General features: G+C 46.3%; 1 protein-coding gene and 1 non-coding gene across 4 annotated transcripts in view; both read left to right on the forward strand.

The window, feature by feature from the left end:
* SLC7A8 (solute carrier family 7 member 8) overlaps nt 1-26,333 on the forward strand; it is a 58,894-nt gene that overhangs the window by 26,924 nt on the left and 5,637 nt on the right. For 2 of the 3 annotated variants that reach the window (XM_012466912.2, XM_012466904.3), the window contains 5 exons: nt 14,830-14,955; nt 17,408-17,561; nt 18,808-18,931; nt 20,308-20,411; nt 25,801-25,897. In XM_012466912.2, the coding sequence (XP_012322335.1) occupies nt 14,830-14,955; nt 17,408-17,561; nt 18,808-18,931; nt 20,308-20,411; nt 25,801-25,897 (605 nt within the window). Of the gene's footprint in view, nt 1-4,425; nt 4,561-14,829; nt 14,956-17,407; nt 17,562-18,807; nt 18,932-20,307; nt 20,412-25,800; nt 25,898-26,333 lie in introns of those variants that run through there. The other variant, XM_012466921.2, reaches the window with a different exon arrangement.
* On the forward strand, nt 2,707-2,813 carry LOC135274366 (U6 spliceosomal RNA). Its single transcript, XR_010342209.1, has one exon. It is a non-coding gene; the product is annotated as a U6 spliceosomal RNA (small nuclear RNA).

Raw genomic sequence — 26,333 nt, forward strand, 5'->3', positions numbered from 1 at the left:
TTGCCCTTCCCTAGATCCCAGAGAGTTCTTTGGGTATCTGATCAGCCTTGTATATATGAATTCAGACAAATACAGACTGGCCTACATTTGATTCCCATACATCCAAGACATCATTTTTCTCTGTACACGTTCTAACTAGCCAGTATTTAAAATCTAAATGTATTGAAAATCTCTTGATTTTTACTCAATGACCGATTTGACTAACATCTCATTTTTCATTTTTATGATGCCTTAAGATGAAAATTATTCTGTGAGCAGATTTTTTTTGGGGGGGAAACTAAAAAATTTCATCAGCTAATCTCCATACTGAACTCTTACACTAAGAGGAGATAAGGTATGATTTATACGGTCTTGGAAAAGATTAGTCTAGTGAAGAGAATGGTATGCAAAAACATATAATTACAATACAATGTGATGGGGAAAAAATGTGGGAAACACAGAGAGAGGGGCTTCAAAGTTGGGCGAGGGGGCTTGGAAAGGCTCCCAGCTTGAGGTCAATGTTGAAAGGTAAGTAGATTTTATCCAAGAAACAGGGAATCACTGAAGGATTTAGAGCAGAGGAGTAACATGATTAGGTTCCTATTTGGGTAAAGAAAAGACTGTGAAACTTGAAGTGGAGAAAACAAGCAGAATAGGCATTTGTCCAGGCCGGAGAGGTGGTAGCCTGAACTAAGAATGAAGTGACAAGGATGGAGAGGTGACAAAAACAAGAATGATTTAGGGGTAGAATCAGCTGGATGTATTGATTAATTGACTGCTAAGGGAAAGAATCTAGTTTGTCTCCAAATCAAAATGAAATATGTTTCGACTTAAATGTCTCCAGCATTGATGACAAGCAGTTAGAACGTGTCCTATGTCTGCATTCCACGTCCTCCCTAGAGCCCCAAGGAGTGCTGAGCAGTTCTCCGGTTAGAATCTCCCCAGGGTGGTGCTCCCAGGATCCTGCTCAAAATTTTGCCTGTTCTAGAGCAGTACAACTTAGAAAGGGATTAGGACTCTTGGGAAATGTTATATAAATGCAACACTTTATTCATCAAGTGCTCATGATGGGCTAGTTACTGTTCTTGGCACAGAGGAGACATCAATGAGCCAAAAGACTCTTTCTCATGTGAAGCAGCAGCCGCAGATTTAGCCTTCTCTCTTAACACGTATTATACTGAACCCATCTGTGTGTCCTCTACTGATGCCGCAGGTAATACAGAATCAGTCAAACATTATTAAATATTTGAGTTTCTGTCCTGCTTCAGGCACTGTGGCAGGCATAGGCATACTTAGTTCTTATACTAAGGAACTCACAGTCCAGTAAATGTTCCTGACAAGTATACAGGTTATTCCAGTTCCCCAAGAGGACAGCATCCAGGCAGCTCCTGCAAGAAAACTGAGTACGGGACTGGGGTTGAAGAAATTCTTGGAGAAAGTGACATTAAGTTGAGGCTGAAAGACCAGTTGGAAATAGCCAGGAGGGAGGGTGGAGTAGAATGGGTGGGGAGAATATTCTAGCAGAAGGAATTAACAAATGTCAAGGTCTAAGGACAGGAAAAATCACAGCTGTTTGTGGGAACTAAAGGTTGTTCAGTATAGCCACACCATAGACTCGGAGGCAAGCAATGTATAATAGAAGCAAGGACGCCATCATGAAAGGCCTCATGGGCTTTCCCTTAGGAGGAATGAGGTTTGAAGGGTTTCAGAGGACCAACATGATCATATTTGTATTTTAGGAGAGTCGTGCTGCAAGACTAGAGGATGGATTGGTGAGGGGAGTAAGATCAGAGGCAAGAAAAGACTGATTACAATGCAGTTATAGGGATTCAGGTTAGAGATGACCATCATGTGGATCTTGGGGCAGTGAGAGTTGAGAGAAGTAGATGTATTTGGCATTTAGGAGGTAGAATTGGCAGGACTTGGTGATTAAGGGTGAAGGAGTCAAGGACTTCATGGTCTTGTTAGGGATACAGGTGAAGTAAATCAAGTACAACACTGGTTCGTATTGTCACATTGTCTGAACTGGTGTGGTTCAGACTGGTCAAGTTGACCCCTCTGTCTTTGTCACCCTTCCTACTCATTCTCCAACACTTAAGATCTGTTGCTGGGACTTGAGGAAGCATCCCCTGTGCTTTCGGACTCCATGTCTATAATGGCAGAGTAAGTAAGCTACCTGAGAAGTCAGTCTTCTTCTTAGTTTCAATGTGCTTCAACTGCTGGCCCAGATCACCTCCTCTTTCCTGACTTCCCATAGTGTCTCTTCTCAGACTGAAGTTCTGCTGTTCGGGGAGTGTGTGTGCCTACACAGCCCATGCCCTAGAAATTGGGGAATGAGGGGCTTGTTTCTGGGAATATGTCTACCTCTGATTGGGAGAATAGTGAATGGGATTGAGGTTTCCTGAAACAGGAAACGCTTTTAGAGTTCAGCTTCCATCAGGTATGGTAGTGATTTGCCTACTTTCTTGTACCAGCCTAGAAACTTAAATTCTCCTCTGGCCTTTTGTTGCTGACTGTCAAGGATCACTTTGTTTTTCTCAGAGGAGCCAGGGCCCATGGTTTATAAAGTCACCCATTAATTGTGTCTGGTAATGTTTTAAGGGTTAATGTGACACACCAAATTTATATCACATACCTAAGAACATAAAATCAGAAGGCCTACGGGAGTGAGGCCCAGTGGTACTTGGAGCTTTGGGGGAAAGAAGAAAGGGCATCTCTGTTAAAGTTGTGCTCACTTTAGCAGCAAATATACTAAAATTGGAGCAATAGAGAGAAGATTAGCATGGCTCCTGTATATGGGTGACATGCAAATTTGTGAAACATTCCATATTAAATAAAAGAAAAAAAGAGTTTCGCAAGTTTGAGTAGCTACCTTTGAAATTGGGTTATAACTGAACTGTTTTGGGGGAATTTTGCAGCCTCAGTCCAGGTTTATAGAATTTAGCGAACACCAACAGAGCCCACAAGCCTTCTGGTCCAAGAACCAACTAAACCTCACAGGATCCCTACCCTTTCTTCCAATACTGAAATATGTTGGAGGGCCAGGCTAGCCCTCCTGGGCTCAGTGCAGACTCAACAGAACACATTCTCATCCCCCTTGCTCCATGTCTAGGGGGCATCAGCCCTGAGAATTGAGGTGTGAGATAGCAATTTTTCAGGCCCATGTTGAAAAAGTAATGAGTAGGATTAATAGGGTTCCCCACGGTGGCATGGCGGGCCACCCCTGGATTTCCTGGTGTCTTCAGTTTTTCACTCCCCAACCCCGGCCAGCTCAGGAGCCATGTTTAGCACATGCTGAAGAGAGAACTACTCAGCTCTTGGAAAATGCTGAGCTGGTTATTAGTGCTTCTTGGCTGAACTAAGTACTGGATGGTGATTCAGCAGAAACTCCAGGTCCCGCAGCTGGCACAGGAGCTAACAGGATAAGAAGGAAGGGGATGAGAGAGCCAGGAAGGGAGGAGGGGAGGGGATGGGGTAGCATGGGCAGGAGCTTAGCAGGAAGCATTTGGTTAGAACTGTGTGCCTCTGGGAGCACTCGCAGCCCTCCCAGCTTCTCTGCACCCTCCTCCTCTGCTGGTGTGTCCTTGGAAGAGAGAGGCCCTTCCGGAAGGCCCAGAGCACCTCCTCTCCTTTGGAGGGGGTTCCGAGATTTCTAAAACGTTGTAAGTGCTTGGAGATGAAAAGGGCTGGAGAAGGGGAAACGTTACTATAGTGCGATAGGCAAGATCTGTTTCAGAACCACACTCCCCACTGTGTACTTTATAGACCCTGGGATCAAAGCACAGTTTGTGAGGAAGGGCTGCTTTGATTTTTTTTTTTTTTTTTTTTTTTTTTTTTGGTTGGTTGCTGTTATGTGGTTTTTTGTGTGTGGGTTTTTTTTTATGTTTTGTGTTTCACCAGTCAAGTTATATGTATAAGTTCACCAGACAAGTTATATTACATATACAATAATAAAGGTGCCAAAGACTTTATAATGTGGCTCCTCACCCGCCATGAAAAATGTCTTGGCTCTGAGGTGGGGGCTAGCTGGGAGTAGAGAAGGATTCTACGAGGGTTCTGTGAAGCTGACTCCGTGTCTCCCCACTCCCCCACAACCTCCAGGCCTCTATGGGTGTTTGACGAGGAAAGACTGTTCCGTGTGGCCTGTGTGGTTGGAACTGGAACCTTATCAGAGCCTTGGGTTGTGTGCGTTAGAGTTCAAACAGGCCTCCGTGTTTTCTTTGCCTATCAGTGCCTTTTGGCAGCTGGCACTGCTTACCTCCTAGAACTGGAAACGGCTGAGGTTGGACAGGCCAAGCCGAAGCTGCTTTCCACAATTAGAAACACGTGCCCAGTTCCTTCCACGAGCGGGGAGGCGGCCAAGGAGCCCAGTGCAGCCAATCACAGAGCCGAGCGTAGCCACACCCCCGCCCCCGCAGGCCCGGCTCCCCCGCAGCTCCAGCCTCCAGCCCCGTCGCCCAGACCCTGAGGGCTGCGGGGAGGGACGTGTCTCACCCCTTTTGCTACAGCTGGAGGACAGGGATTTTGTGGGAACTGGCCAGAGCCTGGCAGAAGGCACAGAAGCGCACGCCCCAGCAAAAGGTGAGGCTGAGACGCCAACCCTCCTGGCAGGCCATGACCCAGGTGAAATTTATGGCTGTTTCGGAGGACTGGGAAGCTCCGTCCGGAAAGGTGCCTGTTTTGCAGGTCTGGAGAGGAACAGGGCGTTCTGACTTCTACAAAGTGGCGTCACTGCTTCCTTTTTCAGCAGCCGTCTGCTTAGTACATTCCATCTTGTTTTTTTCAGGCCTGGCCTCTCTCTGTTCTGCTTCTCTCAAGCCCTTTTTCTCTCCCACTCATCTGCATTGTCCTCCCCTTGCTCCCTCCCGCCCGGTGGTTTCTTGTGCTCTTTCCTTCTCTTCTTCACCATCTGTCTTTATGGACGTTGGCAAGTCTAGACATTTTTTCCCCTTTCTACTGCTCGTTTTCACTTATCTGAACAGACAAGGAAGACAGGCCTGGTTCTGGAAATGTTAAAGGAAAACAAGCCTTTCCAAGCCAATCCAGCCCACTCCTGAGAAAGGTGCAAGCCAGCGAGACCGAGAAATCCAAATGGAGTTCCAAGAGTTTGGAGGGAACATGTTATGACAGTGACATTGATAAGGGGGCTGGTGGGAGAGGACCCAAGGCAGAGATCTCTGTGGGAAATGACTTTCTAGAGCCCTGAGAGCGATGGATGCCATTTTCTTGGTTTCTGAGGCAAATACTGTCTAAGTCTTCCCTTTTGCCATATTGGCATCTTCCTTCCTGCTACCCAGAAAGCAGTCCAAGCTGGGGCTCACTGGTGTCTTGGTGACACACTCAGAGTCCCAAGTGGCACTGGGAGTAGTGACCATGGGTACCACTGACCCAAGCAGGGGAGAGATGACGTGGGAGTGGCCAAGGGAAAGCAGAGTGATGTGTGTACGATGAAGGAAGGCAGAGCAGAGACAGAGCAAGCAACTGGGAATTGGGCTGTCCCAGTCTGGTCTTTGCTGCAAATTAGCTGAGGTCTAAATTCACTCACATATAAAATGAGGTTCTGGGCCAGGCACGTTGGCTCACACCTATAATCCTAGCACTTTGGGAAGCCAAGGCCAGCAGATCACTTGAGCCCAGGACTTGGAAGCTGCAGTAAGCTATGATCACGCCACTGCACTTCAACCTGGGTGACAGAATGAGATCCCATCTCTAAAAGAAAAATAAAATGAGGTTCTGGGTCTCTAAGGTTGTTCCTGTCTCTGATCACCTATGAGGCTGGAAATAAGCTTTGGGTGGTAGGGCGCAGGCTTCAAATATTTACCTCTAAGGTAAATATTTGAGTTGGCTACAAGGAGAGTCCCAACTGGTTCAATCTTCTCAGCACTGTCCTTATTACAACCAATCCAGCCCATATCCAGATGGCCTTATCCCAGCCTTTACGCTGTCAAACCAGAATAGTGTGCTTCATCAAGTGGCAGCTGGCTTAGAAGAAATGACATTGGTTCAGGGATCCATGTGAGAATGTTCATTGGCTCCCTGAGGAAGGCACAATGGCCCAGCTCGGTGAGAAGCCAGATCCCTATATCCAAAGCAAGGGAGCACTTGAGAGTCACTGCCAGGCATGGTGGTGCACGCCTGTAATCCCAGCACTTTGGGAGGCCAAGGCAGGTGACTCACTTGAGCCCAATAGTTCCAGACCAGCCTGGGCAACGTGGCAAAACCCTGTCTCTACAAAAAGTACAAAAATTAGCTGGGCCTGGTGGCACACCCCTGTAGTCCCAGCTACTCAGGAGGCTGAGGTGGGAGGATTGCTTGAGCTGACTGCGGACAGTCTGACAGTATCTGTGGTTTTTTGGTTTTTGTCTTTTTTTTTGAGATGGGGTTTTGCTCTTGTTGCCCAGGCTGGAGTGCAATGGCGCGATCTTGGCTCACCACAACCTCCACCTTCTGGGTGCAAGCGATTCTTCTGCCTCAGCCTCCCGAGTAGCTGGGATTACAATCATGTACCACCATGACTGGCTCATTTTGTATTTTTAGTAGAGATGGGGTTTCTCCATATTGGTCAGGCTGGTCTCAAACTCCTGACCTCAGGTAATCCACCCACCTCGGCCTCCCAAAGCGCTGGGATTACAGGCATGAGCCACTGCGCCCGGCCTGTGGACCATAGGTTTTACACAGAGAAAAGGGAGGCTCAAAGAAGTTAACTGAGATTATATTACTAAGCTGGGAAGGGGATCATGGCCACTGAGTTCTTCAGGTTCGAAAGTTCTATGATTCTTGGATTCAGACCTGCCAGGTCCTCTGAGAGAGTCATCTCTGGCTCCTTCCCTTCTTGCTGCTGGTGATCCTCCTCCCATTCTTACCACTTCACACCTTACACAAGCTCCTCTGAGCTCTGCTCACTTGTTCCACACCCAAAAAGATGCCAGAAACCCACATCATCTTTCACTTACTGGGTGCTACTAGGTAGAGCTGAGGGGAAGAGTGATAAGGTCACAGCCTCAGCTCTGGGACAGTTGCAGGGACTTAACACCAGCTCCACATCTCCCCAATCCATCCTTAAAACTTTCTAAATGAAGATGTATTTGTTTATGCTAATGATTCATTGGTGTTCTATTTCATAATGCACTAAAGAAATTAAATTGTCTCTTTACCTATAGTTTATAATACTGTCATTCATTGCTTATTGATGTCATTATGCAAACATCATAGAGTGTACTGACATGAAACTAGATGGCATCACCTACTATACACCTAGGCTACATGGTGTAGCCTGTTGCTCCTAGTCTATAAACCTGTGCAGCATGTTACTGTACTGAGCACTGTAGGCAGTTGTATTTGTGCATTAAACATATGTAGGCCAAGTGCAGTGGCTCACGCCTGTAATCCCAGCACTTTGGGAAACTGAGGTGGGCGGATCACTTAAGGTCAGGAGTTCGAGACCAGCCTGGCCAACATGGTAAAACCCCATCTCTACTTAAAAAAATATAAAAATCAGCCAGGCATGGTGGTGCACACCTGTAATCCCAGCTACTTGGGAGTCTGAGGCAGAATTACTTGAACCTGGGAGGCAGAGGTTGCAGTGAACCAAGATCATGCCACTGTACTCCAGCCTGGGTGACAGAGCAAGACTCTGTCTTTAAAAGAAAAAAACCCCACACACAAAAACATATCTAAACAGGGAAAAGATACATAAAAATATGGTCTTATAATCTTATGGGACCACCAAGATATAAGTAATCTCTTGTTGCCCAAAATGTCATTATGTAGCACATGAGTATATTGATATGTAGTATACTGATTTAGGGCTAAAAGTTCCCCAAAAATGTTGCTCCTGTTGATCCCTTCTGAAATATGTAATCCATTAACCACATGTGCCTCACCACCTACTGAGTCAGGCTGGGTTGACTCAGCCTGGAAGGGTGCAGAGCGCACTCTGCCAAGGTGTGCTTTGACATTGTCTACCACAGGGCAGTACACAGTGTGGACACCCTGTGCCCTCCGACGTGAAGAGTGTACTCAGACTTGGGACTCTTGGGATAATAATCTCTGGGATTTCTATCTCGATTTCTTGTATGGCCTTTGATTGTGGCTTCTGGTCAGTAAAATAAGGAGACCAACAAAATGGTGGGGACAGAAAACAAAGGATTCATGTCTGTGAACATCCTGGCACTCAACTCGCCTTGCAAGAAGTTTGTGATTCTTGGGCTTGTGTTTGTGTGTGTATCTGGGTTGTGTATGTGGGCCTGAAGTTGTGAGGAATATAGAGGAGACTGGAGGAGAACCTGGATTAGATGAAGGAGGGATATTGTGTCATTTGCCCTGGATTTCTCTAAAAGGAAAGAGGGAAAACATTGTTAGAGTTACAGGGCAAGGCTGTTTGCTACTGTATTGAATTACCAAATGGAGGAAGAGGAAATAGGAACACTCTAGCTGTGACATCCCAGCTACAGTTGGGAAGATGGAAGATGTGGGAAGCTGCTTTGTGGTGTGGAACTTTGCCAACCAGGTGAGCACATTGGTGACCTCAGCTTCACTGCCCACTTCTAGAGAGCGCCACCACTTCCCTCCTTGCAGTATCTGGTGTCCCACAAGACCTATGGACCGACACTCCTCTGGGCTCCTGGTGTGTGTTGCCTGGTTTCTGTTTAAAAGCTTTTCTCTTTAAAGGTATGTCCCTGCTGTCTGGTCTTTTTGCATAATATCTGTCTGGTATCCATTTTCTATTGCTGCTGTTACAAATAACTGCAAACTTAGTGGTTTAAAACTATACAAATGTACTATCTTAGTCCTGGAAGTCAGAAGTCCTAAACTCTGGTGTTGGCAAACCCGAATTTCTTCTGGAGGCTCTGGGGAGAATTCCTTGCCTTGTCTAGCTTCTAGGGACCTCCTGCATTCTTTAGCTCATGACCCCATGTTTCATCTTCAAAGCCAGCAGCATAGCATCTTCAAGCCTCTCTTTCTCTCTGTCTGATGTTTCCATGATCACGTGTCCTTTTGTAACTCTGACCCTCTTGCCTTCCTCTTGTAAGGACTCCTGTGACAACATTGGGCCTTCTGGATAATTCAGGATAATCTCCCCATCTCAAGATCCTTAACTTGGCCAGATATGGTGGCTCAGGCCTGTAATCTCAGCCCTTTGGGAGCCTGAGGCAGGTGGATCACCTCAGATCAGGAGTTCAAGACCAGCCTGTCCAACATGGTGAAACCCCATCTCTACTAAAAATACAAAAATTAGCCGGGCACGGTGGTGGGCACTTGTAATCCCAGCTACTTAGGAAGCTGAGGCAGGAGAATCCTTTGAACACAGGAGACAAAGGTTGCAGTGAGCCAAGACCGTGCCATTGCACTCCAGCCTGGGCAACGAAAGCAAAACTCCTTCTCCAAAAAAAAAAAAATCCTTAACTTAATCATATTTGCAAAGTTCCTTTTGTCATTTAAAATAACATAGTCACAAATCTCAGGGATTAGAATGTTGATACCTTGGATGACCATTATTCTGCCTTCAACTGCCCACTTCCTAAAGAGATCTGCTGTCATTGGCAAGGGGAGGAAGTGAAAGAGAGACTTCTGTAATTCTTGGAGATCAAAGTCAGAGGTCAGGGCTGGGATGGGGCTGAGAGCACCTTCTCTGCAGGGAACCCGGCTCTCCACAGTAGGCAAGCCAGTTCCAGGTCTGCAGCAAGGACTCTGAATCCCTCTGCCTGTCCTGCAGAAAGCATTGAGCCCATCTCTCCTGCTTGGCAGCTGGGAGGCCCTGGACCCTGGGGAGGGCTCCAGATTGCTGGAATCTGAGTTTTCCTCCTCCTGCCTGACTCATTCTTTGTATCTCTTCTGTCGCCTTGATGTTGAGTTCTTCAAACTGGGTGGATTAAGTAACAAACTCCTGACTTCAGCATCTTCTTGAACTCTTGTCTTCTTAATAGTCTTTCATCTTATTTTTTTAACCCAGGAAGCAAGAAAGAAAGAGGGAAGGAAATGCCCAAAAAGTTCATATAAACCTGGAATTCCATGAGGGCCTCTAAAGAAGCAGCAACCATTCCCACAACTAGGTTACAATGGACAAGAACCAGGGTCTTAGGACTTTTTATTTTGTCCAGCTAGACCAGGATTATATTTGTCCAGCTAGACCAGACCATGTTGCCAAGGTCTCTTTCTCTTACAGGAGGCATTTCTGATTCCCCTGAGCTGAGTTAGAGGCTCCTTATAGATACCCATTAGCTTCTGTGGATAGCTTTGCCACCACCTCATTATTTTGTGGGCATCTCTTAGTTCACCCGTAGTCCCTGTTACACTGTCAACTTCCTGAAGGCAGGGACTTGTGTCTTATCAATAACCTCCCCACCAACTAGAATGCCTGCACATGTAGGCCCTGCATGAATGACGGATGGGTGGATGATAGATGGATGGATGGATAATGGATGGATGATGGATAGATAGATGGGTGGATGGATCTATGATGGATGGATGGATGCATGGATGACGGATGGCTAGATGGGTGGATAGGTGGATGGATCTATGATGGATGGATGGTTGGATGGATGAATAGATGGATGCATGGATGATGGATGGCTAGATGGATGAATGGGTAGATGGGTGGATGGATGGATGAATGAATGCATGGATGCATGGATGATGGATGGATGAAACGGCCCTCACATTTCAAGCTGCTGAGGTCAATGTTCCTCATCTACATGTGGCTTCCATGAGGTTGCTGTATCTCAGGCATACATAATTCAGGGTCTAGCCAAGAAGAGAGGGAGAATATCATTGTCAGCAACAGAGGGATGCCAGGCTGCAGCTAGCCAGCAGCAGGGCTCCTGAGCAGGGCAGGAGCTTGGCGAGCATCCACTGACCTTTCCTCTCTGGATGGAGGCTCAGGTTTCAGTCTGCTGTGCAGGAAGCTGTCTTGTGGTACCAGGAGACTGATACCCTCTTTCCCCTCAGTCACATGGTGTGATCACCCAACTGCAGGGTGAAGGGCCAGATCTGGGGCCTGCAGCCGTTGCTCCAAGGAGATTAGGTGTCATAAGTAGTCTGTCTATCCGCACCCACCTCATTCTCAGAATTTCTTTTTGTTTTGTTTTTGTTACTGTGAAGGTGAAAGGTAATATTAGTCAAGGGCTCGGTTCTTGGGAAGTAGTGGAGATAAGGTTAGGCAAGACTGAAGATAGCCACAGATAGGTTATTTGACAAAGCATCCCTCTCTCTGTCACCCCAGGAAGACCACAGAGCTGATAGTTTGAAGGTGACTTTCTGCCTGACTCAGTAAGGTCCATCTTGTAAGGAGATGATTTCATGTTTTCTGTCTCAGAACACAGGGAGGAGGAGGAACTTCTTTGAGTTGTCCCGCTCTGCCCTTATTTTCCTCAAGCCCTGACTTCTCCTCCCCTTGGAGAAGGATTTTCTTCCCTGAGATCAAGATCCAGTCCCTTGTTGTATAATCCTTAACTATCCCTGAGGCTCATGGGTTTTGTTTCCTAATCTTGCTTCCTTCCTTTTATCAATCTCCTTTATCCTTTGGTCATCACTGATGTGTCTGCCTGAATTCCTAGGTGCAGGGGCCCAGCCTTGTTCCCTGCATGCCTCAGGGCCCTGGGGAGAAGCTGAGATCACAGACCTGGTTGTTTAGAGTGGTTTAGGTTGGATTGTCACCAGGCACATGATCCTGAAATCCTTATTGAATTGAGTAAGACAAACCAAATGTGTATTTATCAGGATGTCAGTCCATCTGGAACATTCGAGTATTTACAAAGTGTTCTCCCTACTCAGGCACTTAAAACCCTTCCTCTGACAACATGTTTTGCTTCTCCTTATATGACACCATCTTGGAAAACAGCTCTTCCTTGAGGAGTCAGGAGCTTCTACTCTTGAAGTCAAGCTTCCTGTTGCCCTTTGGCAATGTGAAGCCAACAAGGGATTGTGTCTCCTTTTTACGAGGTTTCTGGGGAGTATGAGAGGTTGGTGTGCATTGTGTAGACTGAGATGATATTGGAAGGCTAATGAATTGTGGTATTTTAAAATTCCTTTATTAAATAATTGCTGAACACCTACTATTTGTAGGCACCAATGATATGTCCTGAGATTTAAAACATGAAAAAATTTACTTGCCCTTGGTGTTTAAAAAAAAAAAAAAAAAAAACATGAAAAAGTCACAGTCCCTCCCGCACTGGTCTACCAGAAGAGAGGACAAAAAAGAAGCAGATCATAGATCGCTTTTTTGGTTTTTTTTGAGATGGAGTCTCGCTCTATTGCACAGGCTGGAATGCAGTGGCCCAATCTTGGCTCACTGCAACCTCCACCTCCTGGGTTCAAGTGATTCTTCTGCCTCAGCCTTTCAAGTAGCTGGGATTACAGGCGCTAGCTACCATGCCCAGCTAATTTTTTTTAGTAGAGATGAGTTTCATGGTGTTGACCAGGCTGGTCTTGACCTCCTGACCTCATGATCCACCCGCCTCGGCCTACGTGCTGGGATTACAAGCATGAGCCACTGTGCCTTGCCAGAAGCAGATCATTTTAATACAAAGAAACACATGCCGGCCAGGTGCACAGTGGCTCACACCTGTAATCCCAGCACTTTGGAAGGCCGAGGTGGGTGGATCACTTGAGGCCAGGAGTTCAAAACCAGCCTGGCCAACATGGTGAAACCCTGTCTCCACTAAAAATACAAAAAAAAAATTAGCCAGGCATGGTAGTGGGCACCTGTAATCCCAGCTACTCAGGAGGAGGTTGAGGCAAGAGAATCACTTCAACCCAGAGGGGGAGGTTGCAGTGAGCAGAGATCGTATCACTGCACTCCAGCTTGGGCGACAAGAGCAAATCTCCATCTCAAAAAAAAAAAAAAAAAGACTTGCCAACATTAGATATAAACAAAGTGGTCTTGGATTGTTCTGGAGAGAAGGAACAAACTTTGTTCCTCATCTACAAAACATGGCTGATATATCTTCCGTTGCAGGCATGTTGTTGTTGGAATAAATAACATGCTAAATTATGAAGACTCACAACAGGTGACATTTGAGCTGGATCTTGAAAGAGGAGAAGGGGTTTGCCAGGTGGAGATGGTGCACAGAGGAAGGTTACAGACAGGTGATGTCAGGACCATCCTACCCTAACAAAATGTTCTCGGCATCAAGTAAGGTTGGGAAATACTTGCAAAGTAGAAGCACCATCTAAGAATAAGGTATTGATGGCTGGGCGTGGTGGCTCAAGCCTTATAATCCCAGCACTTTTGGAGGCCAAGACAGGCAGATCGAGACCATCCTGGCTACCACGGTGAAACCTCATCTCTACTAAAATACAAAAAAAGAAAAAAAAAACTATCTGGGTGTGCCTGTAGTCCCAGCTACTTGGGGGGTTGAGGCAGGAGAACTGCTTGAACTGGGAAGGTGGAGGTTACAATGAGCTAAGATCACTCCACTGCACTCCAGCCTGGGTGACAGGGTGAGACTCCGTCTCAAAAAAAAAAAATAAGGTATTGATAAATCTTGATCAGCCATTCAAGTGAAGCCAGAGCCACCACACCCAGCTAAGTTTTAATATTTTTTGTAGAGAATTACAGTTCTCTGTGCCACCAAAGATTTGTAAATGGATGGCAGATAAGCCATGAAAAGTTGCTCAACATCATTAGCCATTAGGGAAATGCAAATCAAAACCATAATGAAATACAACTGCATGCCTATTAGAATAGCAAAAAAAAAAAAAAAAAATTGTTTTTTTTTTAAACTGACAATACCAAATTCTGGGAAAGATGCAGAGCAACAAGAACTCTGACGCGAGAGTGGGAGTGCAAAATGAGACAGCCACTGTGGAAGAAAGTTCGGCAGTCTCTTATAAAGTTAAACATGTTCACTGTATGTCCTACAATCTCATTCCTGGGGTTTTACTCAAGACCAGTGAAAGCTCCACTCAAAGATCTCTACCTCTACAATCCACAAAAAGAAAAAAGACTTCTACGCAAGTATTTATCGCAGCTTTATTCATAATGGTCCCACACTGTGAGCAACTCAAATGTCTATGGAAAAACAAACAGATGCTTTTATATCATAGAATGCTATATGGCTATAAAAAAGGAACAAATTGTAATATAGGCAACAACATGTGTAGATTTCAAAAGCATTATGTTAAGTGAAAGAAGCCAAACCACAGAAGACCACGTACTATATGATTCCATTTATGTGACATTTTGAAAAAGGCAAAGCTATAAGAACAGAAGTCAAAGTAATGGTTGTAGAGATTGGAGAAGATTTGGCTAACTGACTACAAAGGAGAATGATGCATAAGGAGACTTTTCAGAGTGTTGGGAATGTTCTACATATTAAGTGTGGTAGTGATTAAGCCATTAAATGCATTTGTCAAATCTCATCAAACTGTACACTTAAAAAGGTGAGTTTTAGCAAGATGTAGATTATATCTCAATAAACCTAAGTAACAAAAGATTCCCCTAAGCCTCTATTACCCCAAAATCAGGCTCAAGAAGGTGCATCCTGAATCCCACCAGCTGTTCACAGCCTCCCTTGCACAAATAATAACTTGAAGACAAAGCCCATACTCGTGCCCTGATCAGATGTGATTTTCCCCAAAAAGCCAGTGCCTACACTTCCATGCCTACTTCTGGCTTCCAGCCCTCAGCAGGGCAGGCTCTGCCCAAGCTCTAATTGGGACACGTAATCCCTATTTGTAACCCGTTAACCTTGCCAAAGTCTCTGGTCCCTAGGGCTGAGCTTTCAGGATATCTGGCTCACCTACTACAATCTTATCATCAGGACAAGGGAGCACTTCTGCTTGTGTGCAGTGGATATCACGTAGCCTGATATGGCCCCTGAAGGTCTGTTTGGGGGTCTTTCATTTCAGTGCTCCTCACATGGGTCAACTGTTCCAGTGTGCGGTGGGCCACCCGGGTTCAAGACATCTTCACAGCTGGGAAGCTCCTGGCCTTGGCCCTGATAATCATCATGGGGATTGTACAGATATGCAAAGGTGAGTATCACAGGAACAACAGGTACTGCCCAGCTTTCCTCCCCTTGAATGTACACATCCTCTCAGTCCAGCTTTAGAAGTGTGCACACCCTGAGATTTCCCCAATTCTAGCCTTGAGTGACTTCTCTTCTTCCCTTGCTTGACAAAAGGGAAGAAGAAACCATTTTCCCCAAGGTGGTTGGGAGTAGGGAATGTTCTCCCTAGACTGCAAAAGTCAAGTCTCCCATGCTCACCTCATGGCTCTAGCACAGCTAGGTAAAGACCCCACATCTCAGCCGAGTGCGATGGCTCCCGCCTGTAATCCCAGGACTTAGAAAGGATGAAGCAGGAGAATCACTTGAGTCGAGGAGTTCAAGACTATCCTAAGCAGCATAGTGAGATCCCGTCTCTACAAAAAGTTTTTAAAATTAGCTGGGCCTAGTGGTGCATGCCTGTTGTCCCACTTACCCTGGAGGCTAAGGTGGGAGGATCACTTGAGACCAGGAGTTTGAGGCTGTAGTGAGCTATGATTGTGCCACTGCACTCTAGCCTGGGCCACTGAGCCAGAGCTTGTCTCAAAAACAAAAACAAAAAAAAGACCCCAGATTTCTATATTCCTACTGCCTTTTTGCCCCAACTCCAGAGAAGCTCCCTGCATCTTCTATTGAATCTTGTTCATATCTTAAAGTGGAGGACAGAGGAAGGTAATTCTATGTTTCAAAATTACTTATAATCTCTATGAGAGAGAGCTCTGCATTCCTGGGGCCCCTGCCAACATTCCCCACTGGATTTGGCTCTTTCCAAGACCGAGGCTGTATTTGGTTTCCATGGGACCATGGCACCATGGGGCTCTGCCCAGTGTCACTGCCTCATGGAGAAAGTTAGGTGACAAACAGGGAAACTTCATACAAGCCCTGAAGGCAGTGTGAGCAGCCCAGACTTCTACTCCGAGAAACATAATTAAGTTTCTGCTATATAATGTGCTTGATTATTTTAAAAAGTTAAATTAAGTTCTTTAATGGGTTTTATATTACTTTCAGGCATTTAGACTTAAGGAAATCACTGTGCTATCTTGTCAAAAATAGTGAGTCCCTCCTAAGATGGCCTCAGTTCTTTTTCCTGGTCACCCTAATCTCTTTATTTCCTGTCCCAATGCTAAACTGCAGATGAATAAGTAACATATGATCAGTTACTCTCTATCTCATTGAAACTTTAGCCAGTCAGCGGACGATTACGAAGGTCCACAGTCTATAGCACACTGTGCTAGGAGCTGGGAAGGAAGTTTAAACAGCTCTTTGCTAAAGAATTCCCATCCTTGGGGAATCTTGAAAAGAGAGATGGCTGGGTGCAGTGGCTCACGCCTGTCATCCTAGCACTTTGGGAGGCCGAGGCAGGCGGATCACTTGAGGTCAGGAGTTTGAGACCAACCTGGCCAACATGGTGAAACCCCATCTCTACTAAAAATACAAGAAAAATTAGCTGGGCATGGTGGTGCATACCTGCAATCCCAGCTACTCGGGAGGCCGAAGCAGGAGAATGGCTTGAACCTGGGAGACGGAGGTTGCAGTGAGCCAAGATTGCGCCACTACACTCCAGGCTGGGTGACAGAGCAAACCTCTGTCTCAAAAAAGGAAAAGAGTGACCAAACACATACCTCAGAAAGAGATAGAAGAATATCAACAAAGCAAGCAACAAAACAAGCTGGAATTAACATAGAATTATGGAAACTTACGTTTCAGTGTTTCTTGTTCCGGATGCTTGCTTGTTTTTTGTTTTTGTTTTCATTTTCGTTTTCTTTTTTTTTTTGGAGACAGGGTCTTGCTCTGTCATCCACACTGGAGTGCAGTGGCACAATCATAGCTCACTGCAGCCTCAAACTGCTGGGCTTAAGTGATCCTCCCACTCAAATAGGTGAGACTACAGGCATGTACCACCATGACTGGCTACCTTTTTTAATTTTGGGTGGAGATAGGGGTCTTGCTATGTTGCCCAGGCTGGTATCGAACTTCTGGCTTCAAGCATTCCTTCTGCCTTGGCTTCCCAGATTATTTGGATTATAGGTGTGAGCCACTGTGCCCAGCCCTGGATGCTTTCTTCATTAAAATGTAGAAACTTAGGTATCAGAGAAAGTGGTCAGGAGATTATCAATGATGCCAATCCTGTATTTCCAAAGCCCATTTTACCCTAACTGTTCCTTTTAAATAACCTTGCCTTTTACAACAGGAGCATTGAGAACTGTGCTTTGAACCTAAACCCTCATTTGGACTCATAGTGTCCAGGGTCTCGGAAGTCCTGGACCTGAATTTCCCTTCTCCCTTTATCCCCATTTCTCCAATATGTTGGGTTCACTGGAGACAAGACAGAGTTGGTGGTATTGCCACAGGGAGGGGTGAGAGATGGGCCAGTGCAGGCCAGGGGCTGCTGGGCCCACGTCTCGTCTCACTGACCAGCCTCCTGCTGCTTGTGTCCACAGGAGAATACTTCTGGCTGGAGCCAAAGAATGCATTTGAGAATTTCCAGGAACCCGACATCGGCCTCATCGCACTGGCTTTCCTTCAGGGCTCCTTTGCCTACGGAGGCTGGAACTTTCTGAATTATGTTACTGAGGAACTTGTTGATCCCTACAAGTGAGTTGAAAGAGCCTGGCTATTCCCTCTCCCTTGCAGGGCCACAGCACCTGCTGCTGGAAAGAGGGAGCAGGTGCCCACTGCCCACCTCGCCTTCCTCAACTCCAGTTCCGTCTGTGATCTGATCTATCCTGAAGTCGTAGTTCATTTCCCAGGAACGCAAACCATTTGCTGTTCACCCCACCAGGAGGATAAAAGGATCCAGTGACTTTCCCAGAGCAGACTAGAAGCTAAAAACTGTCCTGCAGTAACACCACTCCCTTAGAGAATGAACTGTGCCCTGAGAGGCTTCTGGGAATCTTGCTTGTTTCAGGACAGGCTAGTCTTGGTGTCTTGAGGCAGGTGGGAGAGGTGCGTTGTGGAGATTCAGGTCAAAATCAACAGGTGTGCAGCATATTTGCAGCCTGAGTTGTTTTATTGCCTTCATTTTTTTATTTTTTATATATTTATTTATTTATTTATTTTTGAGACAGAGTTTTGCTCTTGTTACCCAGGCTGGAGTGCAATGGCGCGATCTCAGCTCACCGCAACCTCTGCCTCCTAGGTTCAGGCAATTCTCCTGCCTCAGCCTCCTGAGTAGCTGGGATTACAGGCACACGCCACCATGCCCAGCTAATTTTTTGTATTTTTAGTAGAGACGGGGTTTCACCATGTTGACCAGAATGGTCTCGAAATCTCTTGACCTCGTGATCCACCCGCCTCGGCCTCCCAAAGTGCTGGGATTACAGGCATGAGCCACCGCGCCCGGCCAACCTTTATTTTTTTAAACTTATTTTTTCTTTTTTTGTTTTGTTTTTCGAGACAGGGTCTCACTCTGTCACCCAGGCTGGAGTCTAGTGGTGCAATCACAGCTCACTGCAGCCTTAATCTCCTGGGCTCAAGCAATCCTCCCACCTCAGCCTCCTGAATAGCTGGGACTACAGGGACAGGCCACCGTGCCCACTTAATTTTTTAATTTGTAAAGATTCGGTCTCACTATGTTGCCAGGCCTGGCCTTGAACTGTGCTCAAACGATCCTCCTTCAGCCTCACAAAGGGCTGAGATAACAGGTGTGAACCACCACGCTCAGCCTCATTTCCTTTAAATTATCCTGCCCATAGTGAGACAAAACCCACCTCCCAGGAAAAGAAGCCTCACAGAAGGCTGCAAGGCTAAGCGCATGGAGAAAGAAGATACTCCCCAGACTCCATGGCAAGGTGGGCGTCCCAGGTGCCAGCCCTTCCCCTCACCTCCTCTCCCTCTACAGGAACCTTCCCAGAGCCATCTTCATCTCCATCCCACTGGTCACATTTGTGTATGTCTTTGCCAATGTTGCTTATGTCACCGCAATGTCCCCCCAGGAGCTGCTGGCATCCAACGCCGTCGCTGTGGTAAGAAATGGAAGTCTCAGTCTCTCATACCAGAAATGTGGACATAGACTTACCTGCTGCAGCCCCACTCACTTGTCCCTGATCCATGGCCCTGTGGAAGTGGAAATCACCCCCAAGTCTTCAGGGCAGAAACCACATATGTCATTGACTGGGGTATCTTTTGCCCAGGAGCAAACTGGTGGCTGGGTTGTACCTAGAACAGCTACAGTGGCAGAACCAAGTCATTGCCACAGAGACCACATGGCCTGAGAAGCTAAGACATTTTCTGGCTCTGTACAGAAAAAGTTTCCCAGCTCCTAATCTAGAGCACTTTAAGCTCTAAATGTGAGAGTGGTATGAAGCAGACAGGCCCCTCCTCCGAAAGACATAATCTTGCACAAGACATGCCATTTCTTTCTGCCTTCATCTCCAGAAGCAGAAGTCGGGTGTGCTCTTTGTGGAAGGAGACAGTGCTGGTGCAAGGGGTTGGGATCCTCGCCATCTGAGAAGGACCTGGGAGGCACCTTGCTCCCTCTCGGGGCATCAGGCTGGGCCACCACCCACCCTGCCAGTCTCTTCACTGGCCTTATCTCAAAAGACTATAAAGAAAGAGGTTCTCCCATCTCCTGGGGCAGCCTGTTCTTATGACCAACAGCCTTCTATTCTGAACAATCCCTCCTCAGTGATGTGCTGTAAACCTGGCTCAGGGAATATAGAAAAGGCGGGTCCCCTGCATTGCATAGTCCTTGAATACATGAAGATTTGTCTATAGCTTCACAGCCTTTTCTTTCTCAGACGAAGGAGGGGCTCATTCTGATTGTTTTACGCCCAGCTTATCTGTTTTGATGAACCGAGAAATTCTCACCCTGTGATTCTAGATTAATCCCTATTTTGCAGTTAGGAAATGGAGGCTCAAAAATCATAAATTTTGCTCAAAATTTTGCTCCTCACAGCTCCTAGCTGGAGGGCAAGGATTTGAGCCTGGATCTGCCCGACAAGCCTGTGCCCTTCCCTGTGCTGGAGAAATCAAATAATATATGTGAGGCCTGGATCACACCACCTGGCTTCCAATGCTGGCCCTCCGCTTGCTGGGTGATCTTAGGCAAGCTACTTAATCCCTATGTGACTCAGTTCCTCATCCATAAAACAAGAATAGTAAGTGTTAGTTCATTATTATTATTACCACTGTACACTACCTCCTTCAGTTAATTAAACTAAAACATGCATTAACCCTTCCTGTGTAGCTGTCACAGGATGGGGGCTCTCAAGGAAATTGGCCAGAGAGAATTGGCAAGGGTGGAGATGGGAAAAATGATTTCCCAGAATGAAGTGGGAGCTAAGGGGTCAGGGAGTGGTAACCTCTCCTTCTTTGCTTATCTCCTGGTTTTCTCTCCCAGACTTTTGGAGAGAAGCTTCTAGGAGTCATGGCCTGGATCATGCCCATTTCTGTTGCCCTGTCCACATTTGGAGGAGTTAATGGGTCTCTCTTCACCTCCTCTCGGTGAGTGCTGCCTGGGCCCTTCCCCGGCCAGGGGCCGCTCTGCTGTGCACTTCGCTCTGTTTGTGTATGGTGGGCTTGTCTCTGTCAGCAGGGGTCTATGTGGGCATCTGGAGGGTGGGCTTGCAGAGGGGTGATTGTTCATGTGAGGGTGTGTGTGTCAGTGTGGATGCTGAGGAGTGTGTGCTGCTCACGTGGTCACCTGCAATGTGTGTGGTATATGGGTCCTAGGTGCTTTACATGTAATGGCCTGTCTCATTTCAAAAGGAGCAGAAGATGGAGGAGGCCGCCAGCCTGCCTGATGCAGCCCCCAGTCAGGGGCTGTGGTTGGCAGCAAGACAGTATATTGGCTGCAATCCTAAAGCCCCCATTTCTACTTGCCTGGAAACAGGCTGCTGCTGGCTGGCAAGGAACCCCATTTGGAAAGGGACCAAGAAGGAGACTTGTGCCTGGGGCCTCTGGGTCTGGCCTCCCATGAATGTTCTGGAACTAGCTGCAGGTGGGATGGGATCACCCTGATTGCCCTGAGAATACAGAGCTCCTTCCTGCTCAACAGAGAGGCAGCTGTAGAGGCCTTTTCGAGGCCACCTATGAGACTCAGGTGGAGAATGTGAAGTGAGAGGGTGGGGAAAAGTGGAAAGAAAACATTTGTCCAACGAAAGAGACTTTTAGCCTTGACCACCACTTTGGAACTCTCTCAGAAGTCAGTACGAGCCAGTCCACGAGTCCCAGCTCCTGCCTCCTCACATGCAAGGACCTGGCCCTTTCTTTTGCTGTCTTCAGAATGGGCTGTTGAGACTAACAGATGTTGAGTGACTTCCATTTGTGTGGTTCCAGGGGTTCTCCCAGGTTCTTAGAAAGCACCCCCTGCTCTCAGGGCACAGTCCTGCTCCAAAGATGAATCCCTAAGTTCAGCTGCTTCCAAAGCCATCACATCAGGGAGGAGTTCCTGTGAAATAACAAAGGAGTGCGATGTTTCTAGGGCCGAGGGCTGGAAAGAGGTGGTGTGGGTGTCCCCTGCACCCTGGGACCCTATGACACTCACCCACAGCAACCTCGTGTGCATGTTACACAGGAGCAGTGGCCACATGGAGGCCCCCGCCGAGGCCAAGCAGTGGAAGAACAGTGACCCATGAGGCTCCCTGAGATCTATTGGAGGAGAGTGACTGGCTACAGTCACTTTAGAGTGGGGTTTGTCCCTCAGGCAGGCCAAGCAGCGGTCTGCATGCATGTGGTCTAGATGTGTGTGCATGCAGGAGACGGTGGCGCATGGTGTGCTCCACCTCCAATTCAGAAGCGAGACCTCACCCACCCAGGCCTCCTCTGCTCATCTTTCCAGTTCCTTCTTCCTTCCTTCTCCTTCCCTTCTTCATCTCTTCTGTCACTCCTTTTGTGTGGATGATCCTTCCTGAGGAGTCAGAGTGTGTGGATGTGTGTTATGCTTAATGTCATCGTCTCCTCTGTTGTCAGCTAGCTGGGCAAGGACTGTCTCTTGTGAACTTGACACTTGCAAATGCTGTTGGATCTGGACGATTACACTTGGTCCTGTCTGCATGTCAAGGAGGGACGTGAATGCAGGACCCTGGCTATGTGCACGATGAGCCCCACAGAGCACTGGTGCATGAAACTGCCCTGTAGAGGGGCAATAGCATGGGAAAGGGGACGGGGATGCGTATGGCTGCATGAAACTAGTGACATTGGCCTAGGGAGTTCGTGAGGGTTACTGCTTATGGGTACTTGGGGATACGGTCAACTCCACACTTCTGATGAGCTGCTGCTGTTAGCTTCAGTCTACTCCATACACAAATTACAAAGTAAGTAACAATTCTCCTCTGAACTCCCAGTGTGCTGAATCTGTGCCTTTTTGTTTTTATAAGCTATACCCTTCCTCTCATCTCTTAGGTGAGCCTTTCCCTAGGAAAAAGAAAAAAGTGGTCCAATTTGCACTGACATGTAAATGACTGTTAACAGGTTCTAATATTGCCTTTTCTCTTAGGAGAGTAAAAGGGAAGAAGGGCTGATTTTTATGTTCAAGTTTCATATTCATATGTATATAATAGATGTATATATTTTCAAGGTACTTGTGATGTTTCAATACATTGATATAATGTATAAAAATAAAATCAGAGTAATTGAGATATCCCATCTCCTTTAATATTTTTTCTTTATGCTGGAACATTCAAATTATTCTCTTAAAATTTTTCTTTTTAAAAATAACTTTTGGGGCTGGGCATGGTGGTTCATGCCTGTAATCCCAGCACTTTGGGAGGTTAAGGTGGGAGGATTGCTTGAGCCCAGTAGTTCGAGACCAGCCTGGGCAACAAGGCAAGACCCTGTCACTACAAAAAAAATTAAGAAAGAAAAATAAGTAAAAAATAAAATTGATTTAAACATCAATATCCTAGTTGTGATAATATAATTTTACAGCATGTTACCGATGGAGGAAACTGGGCAAAAGATACACAGGATCTCTATTATTTCTTACAACTGTACTTGGTTGTAAGATTCACTGAATGTGAATCTATAATTATCTCAAAATGAAAAGTTTCATTTTTTTAAGTTAACTGAGCATGGTGATATGTACAGTGCCAGCTACTCAGGAGGCTGAGGCTAGAGGATTACTTGGCTAGAGGAATTGGAGGCTGCAGTGAGCTTTAATCAACACTCTACTCCAACCTGGGTAACAGAGCAAGACCCCATCTCTAAAAATTAGAAAAATAAAAAGTTTAATTTTTTTAAGTTAAAAAAACCCTTATTCTGAGTATAAATATTCCATCTATTTTATTTATTTTTTCCTTTCCTTTTTTTTTTTTTTTTTTTTTAAGACAGCGTCTCACTTTGTCACCCAGGCAGGAGTGCAGTGGTGCAAATACAGTTTACTGCAGCCCCAACCTCCCAGGCTCAAGTGATCCTCCCACTTCAGCCCCCTAGTAGCTGGAACTACAGGCATGCTGTACCAGACCTGGCTAATTTTGTATTTTTTTTGTAGAGATGGGTTTCACCATGTTGCCCAGGCTGCATTTTAGAATTCTTTCAAATTTTTCTGTAATGTATAAGGAAGAAAATTAAAGTTAATCATAATTTCACCACCCAGAGATAATCAGTTAGCATTTTAATGTATTTTACAGGCCCATAAATAATTTTAAAATTAATTGGCATTTGGATGCCGTGGTGCACACCCATAGTCTCAGCTACTTGGGAGGCTGAGACAGGAGAATTACTTGAGTTTGGGAGGTCAAGGCTGCAGTGAGCCATCATTGTGCCACTGCACTCCAGCCTGGGCAACAGAGCAAGACCGTGTCTCAAAAAAAAAAAAAAAAATTAATTTGCATTATAGTTTTCTATCCTGCTTTTTCATTTGATGCTATATTGTGAGCATGTTCTTATATAATCAGTTTTTTTCAAAAACATTGTGACTACATAATGTTCCTTTTTTTTGAGACAGGGTTTCACTCTGTCATCCAAGCTGGAGTGCAGTGGCATGATCTCAACTCACTGCAACCACCACCTCCCAGGTTCAGGTGATTCTCCTACCTCAGCCTCCCAAGCACCTGGATTACAGGCATCTGCCACCACATCTGGCTAATTTTTGTATTTTTAGTAGAGATGGGGTTTCTCCATGTTGGCCATGATCTCGAACTCCTGACCTCAGGTGATCTGGCCACTTCAGCCTCCCATAGTGCTGGGATTACAGGCGTGAGCCACCATGCCCAGCCCATAACATTCAATTTTATGCCAAATTTATTTAATCAACCTCCTATTTTTAGGCACTTAGGACATTTCCATGTTTTTTCTTTTTCTTTTTTTTTTTTTTTTTTTTTTGACACAGGTTTTCACCCTGTCGCCTAGGATGGAGTGCAGTGGCACAGTCACAGCTCACTGCTGCCTCAGTAGCCCAGGCTCACATGATCCTGCCACCTCAGCCTCCTGAGTAACTAGAACAACAGGCACACGCCACCATGCTTGGCTAATTTTTTTTATTTTTATTTTTTGTAGAGACAAGGGTCTTGCTATTTTGCCCAGGCTCGAACTTCCGGGCTCAAATGATTCTCCCGCCTCAGCCTGCCAAAGTGCTGGGATTACAGCTGTTAGATACCATGCCCAGCCAAGATATAAATTTTTTTAACTCAATCCCACAAGACAAGATATAAACTTTAAGTACAATTTACATACCATAAAACATGCAGGCTGGGTATGGTAGCTTATGCCTGTCATCCCAACAGTTTGGGAACCCAAGGTGGGAGGATCATTAGAGCCCAGAAGTTTGAGACCAGCCTGGGCAACATGACAAGACCCTGCCTCTATTTTTTGAAAAAAAGCAGATTATAGGCCGGGTGTGGTGGCTCATGCCTGTAATCCCAACACTTTGGGAGGCCAAGGAGGGCAGATTACTGGAGGTCGGGAGTTCAAGACCAGCATGACCAACATGGAGAAACCCTGTCTCTACTAAAAATACAAAATTAGCTGGGTGTTGTGGCGCATGCCTGTAATCCCAGCTTTTTCAGAGGCTGAGGCAGAAGAATCGCTTGAACCCAGAAGGCGGAGGTTGCGGTGAGCCAAGATCGTGCCATTGCACTCCAGCCTGGGCAACAGGAGCAAAACTCCATCTCAAAAAAAAAAAAAAAAAAAACAGATCATAAACGTTCATTTTGATGAGTTTTCTAGGGATATTTTTACTTGTGTTTGTTCGTTTTTGTTTTTTATTGTTGTTTTTTAGAGCCAGAGTCTCACTATGTTGCCCAGGCTGGCTTTGAATTCCTGGGCTCAAGCAATCCTCCTACTTCAGCCTCCCAAATAGCTGGACATATAAGTGTGTGCCACTGCACCTGACTTCAGTTTGATGAATTTTCACAATTGTAGACAGCCATGTAACCACTACCCAAAGCAAGATATAGAACATTTCCACCACCAATTCCCTGCTCCCACAGAGACAACTACTCTTTGAGCAGGATAAGAGTGTTTTTAAAGCTTTCCATATGCGGTTCAGTCTGAGTGTATCGGAGAATCTGCATCCTTTGAGGATGTGAGGAATGCTTTTAAAGAGATGAAGACTTTAGGCAGCAGACAGAGGCTGCTCCTGCAGCCTTCTGGGCATTGGGAGCACCCTACTAAGTGACAGTACAATCATCAGTAACCCTGAGCCACTCGTACCACATTCAGGGGCTCACATAACCGGGGTTCATCCACTTTTCCACTGGCTGCCTCTGGTTTGCCTGCACCTGCATTTGTCACACAGGTTCTGTGACTGGTGGGGTGGAAAGTATGCATGTGAAGGCAGGTGCCTGGTTGAGGGGGGATGCCCCTGTGTGGGCAGAAGGTAGGCATGGATGAAGGAGCTCAGGCTTGGTGGTCCATGGGTTATCCCAGGCTGATCTGCTTTTCTCCCTGCCAGGCTGTTCTTCGCTGGAGCCCGAGAGGGCCACCTTCCCAGTGTGTTGGCCATGATCCACGTGAAGCGCTGCACCCCAATCCCAGCCCTGCTTTTCACAGTAAGGGCCCTTCCTGCTGTAACTGTCCACACACCTCCCTCTCTTCGTGCCTAGTCTAAGCTGGGAGTTCATGCTTTTCACATACACCCCTGTTACCCTTCCAGTCTCCTGCTAGGTCTCACTGGATCTAGATGATCTGGCAAATGATACTCATCAGCTTTGTTAATATCAAGAGATATAGCAAGGGAAGATCCTGAGTCTTGAAACACCAAAGGCTCTTGGGCTGACTTATTTCTGTTCTCCCATCCTTTTGGGTCAGACTGAACTGACTACCTCAGGATTCAACAGCCTCAAAAAAATATGTCTCCCTTGACTGTCCTAACACCTATTACTGCAGGGTTGTGGCACTGGCCTCTGCTCCTGGCTGGTCCCTGCATGCACCCACTCTCCCCATCAAGCTTCAGGGCAGCCTGCCAGTCTCTTGACAAGCATCACC

The sequence above is a fragment of the Aotus nancymaae genome, unplaced genomic scaffold (assembly GCF_030222135.1).
Source record: "Aotus nancymaae isolate 86718 unplaced genomic scaffold, 86718_ANA_hifiasm-v0.15.2.pri h1tg000011l, whole genome shotgun sequence".
Taxonomy (NCBI): Eukaryota; Metazoa; Chordata; class Mammalia; order Primates; family Aotidae; genus Aotus; species Aotus nancymaae.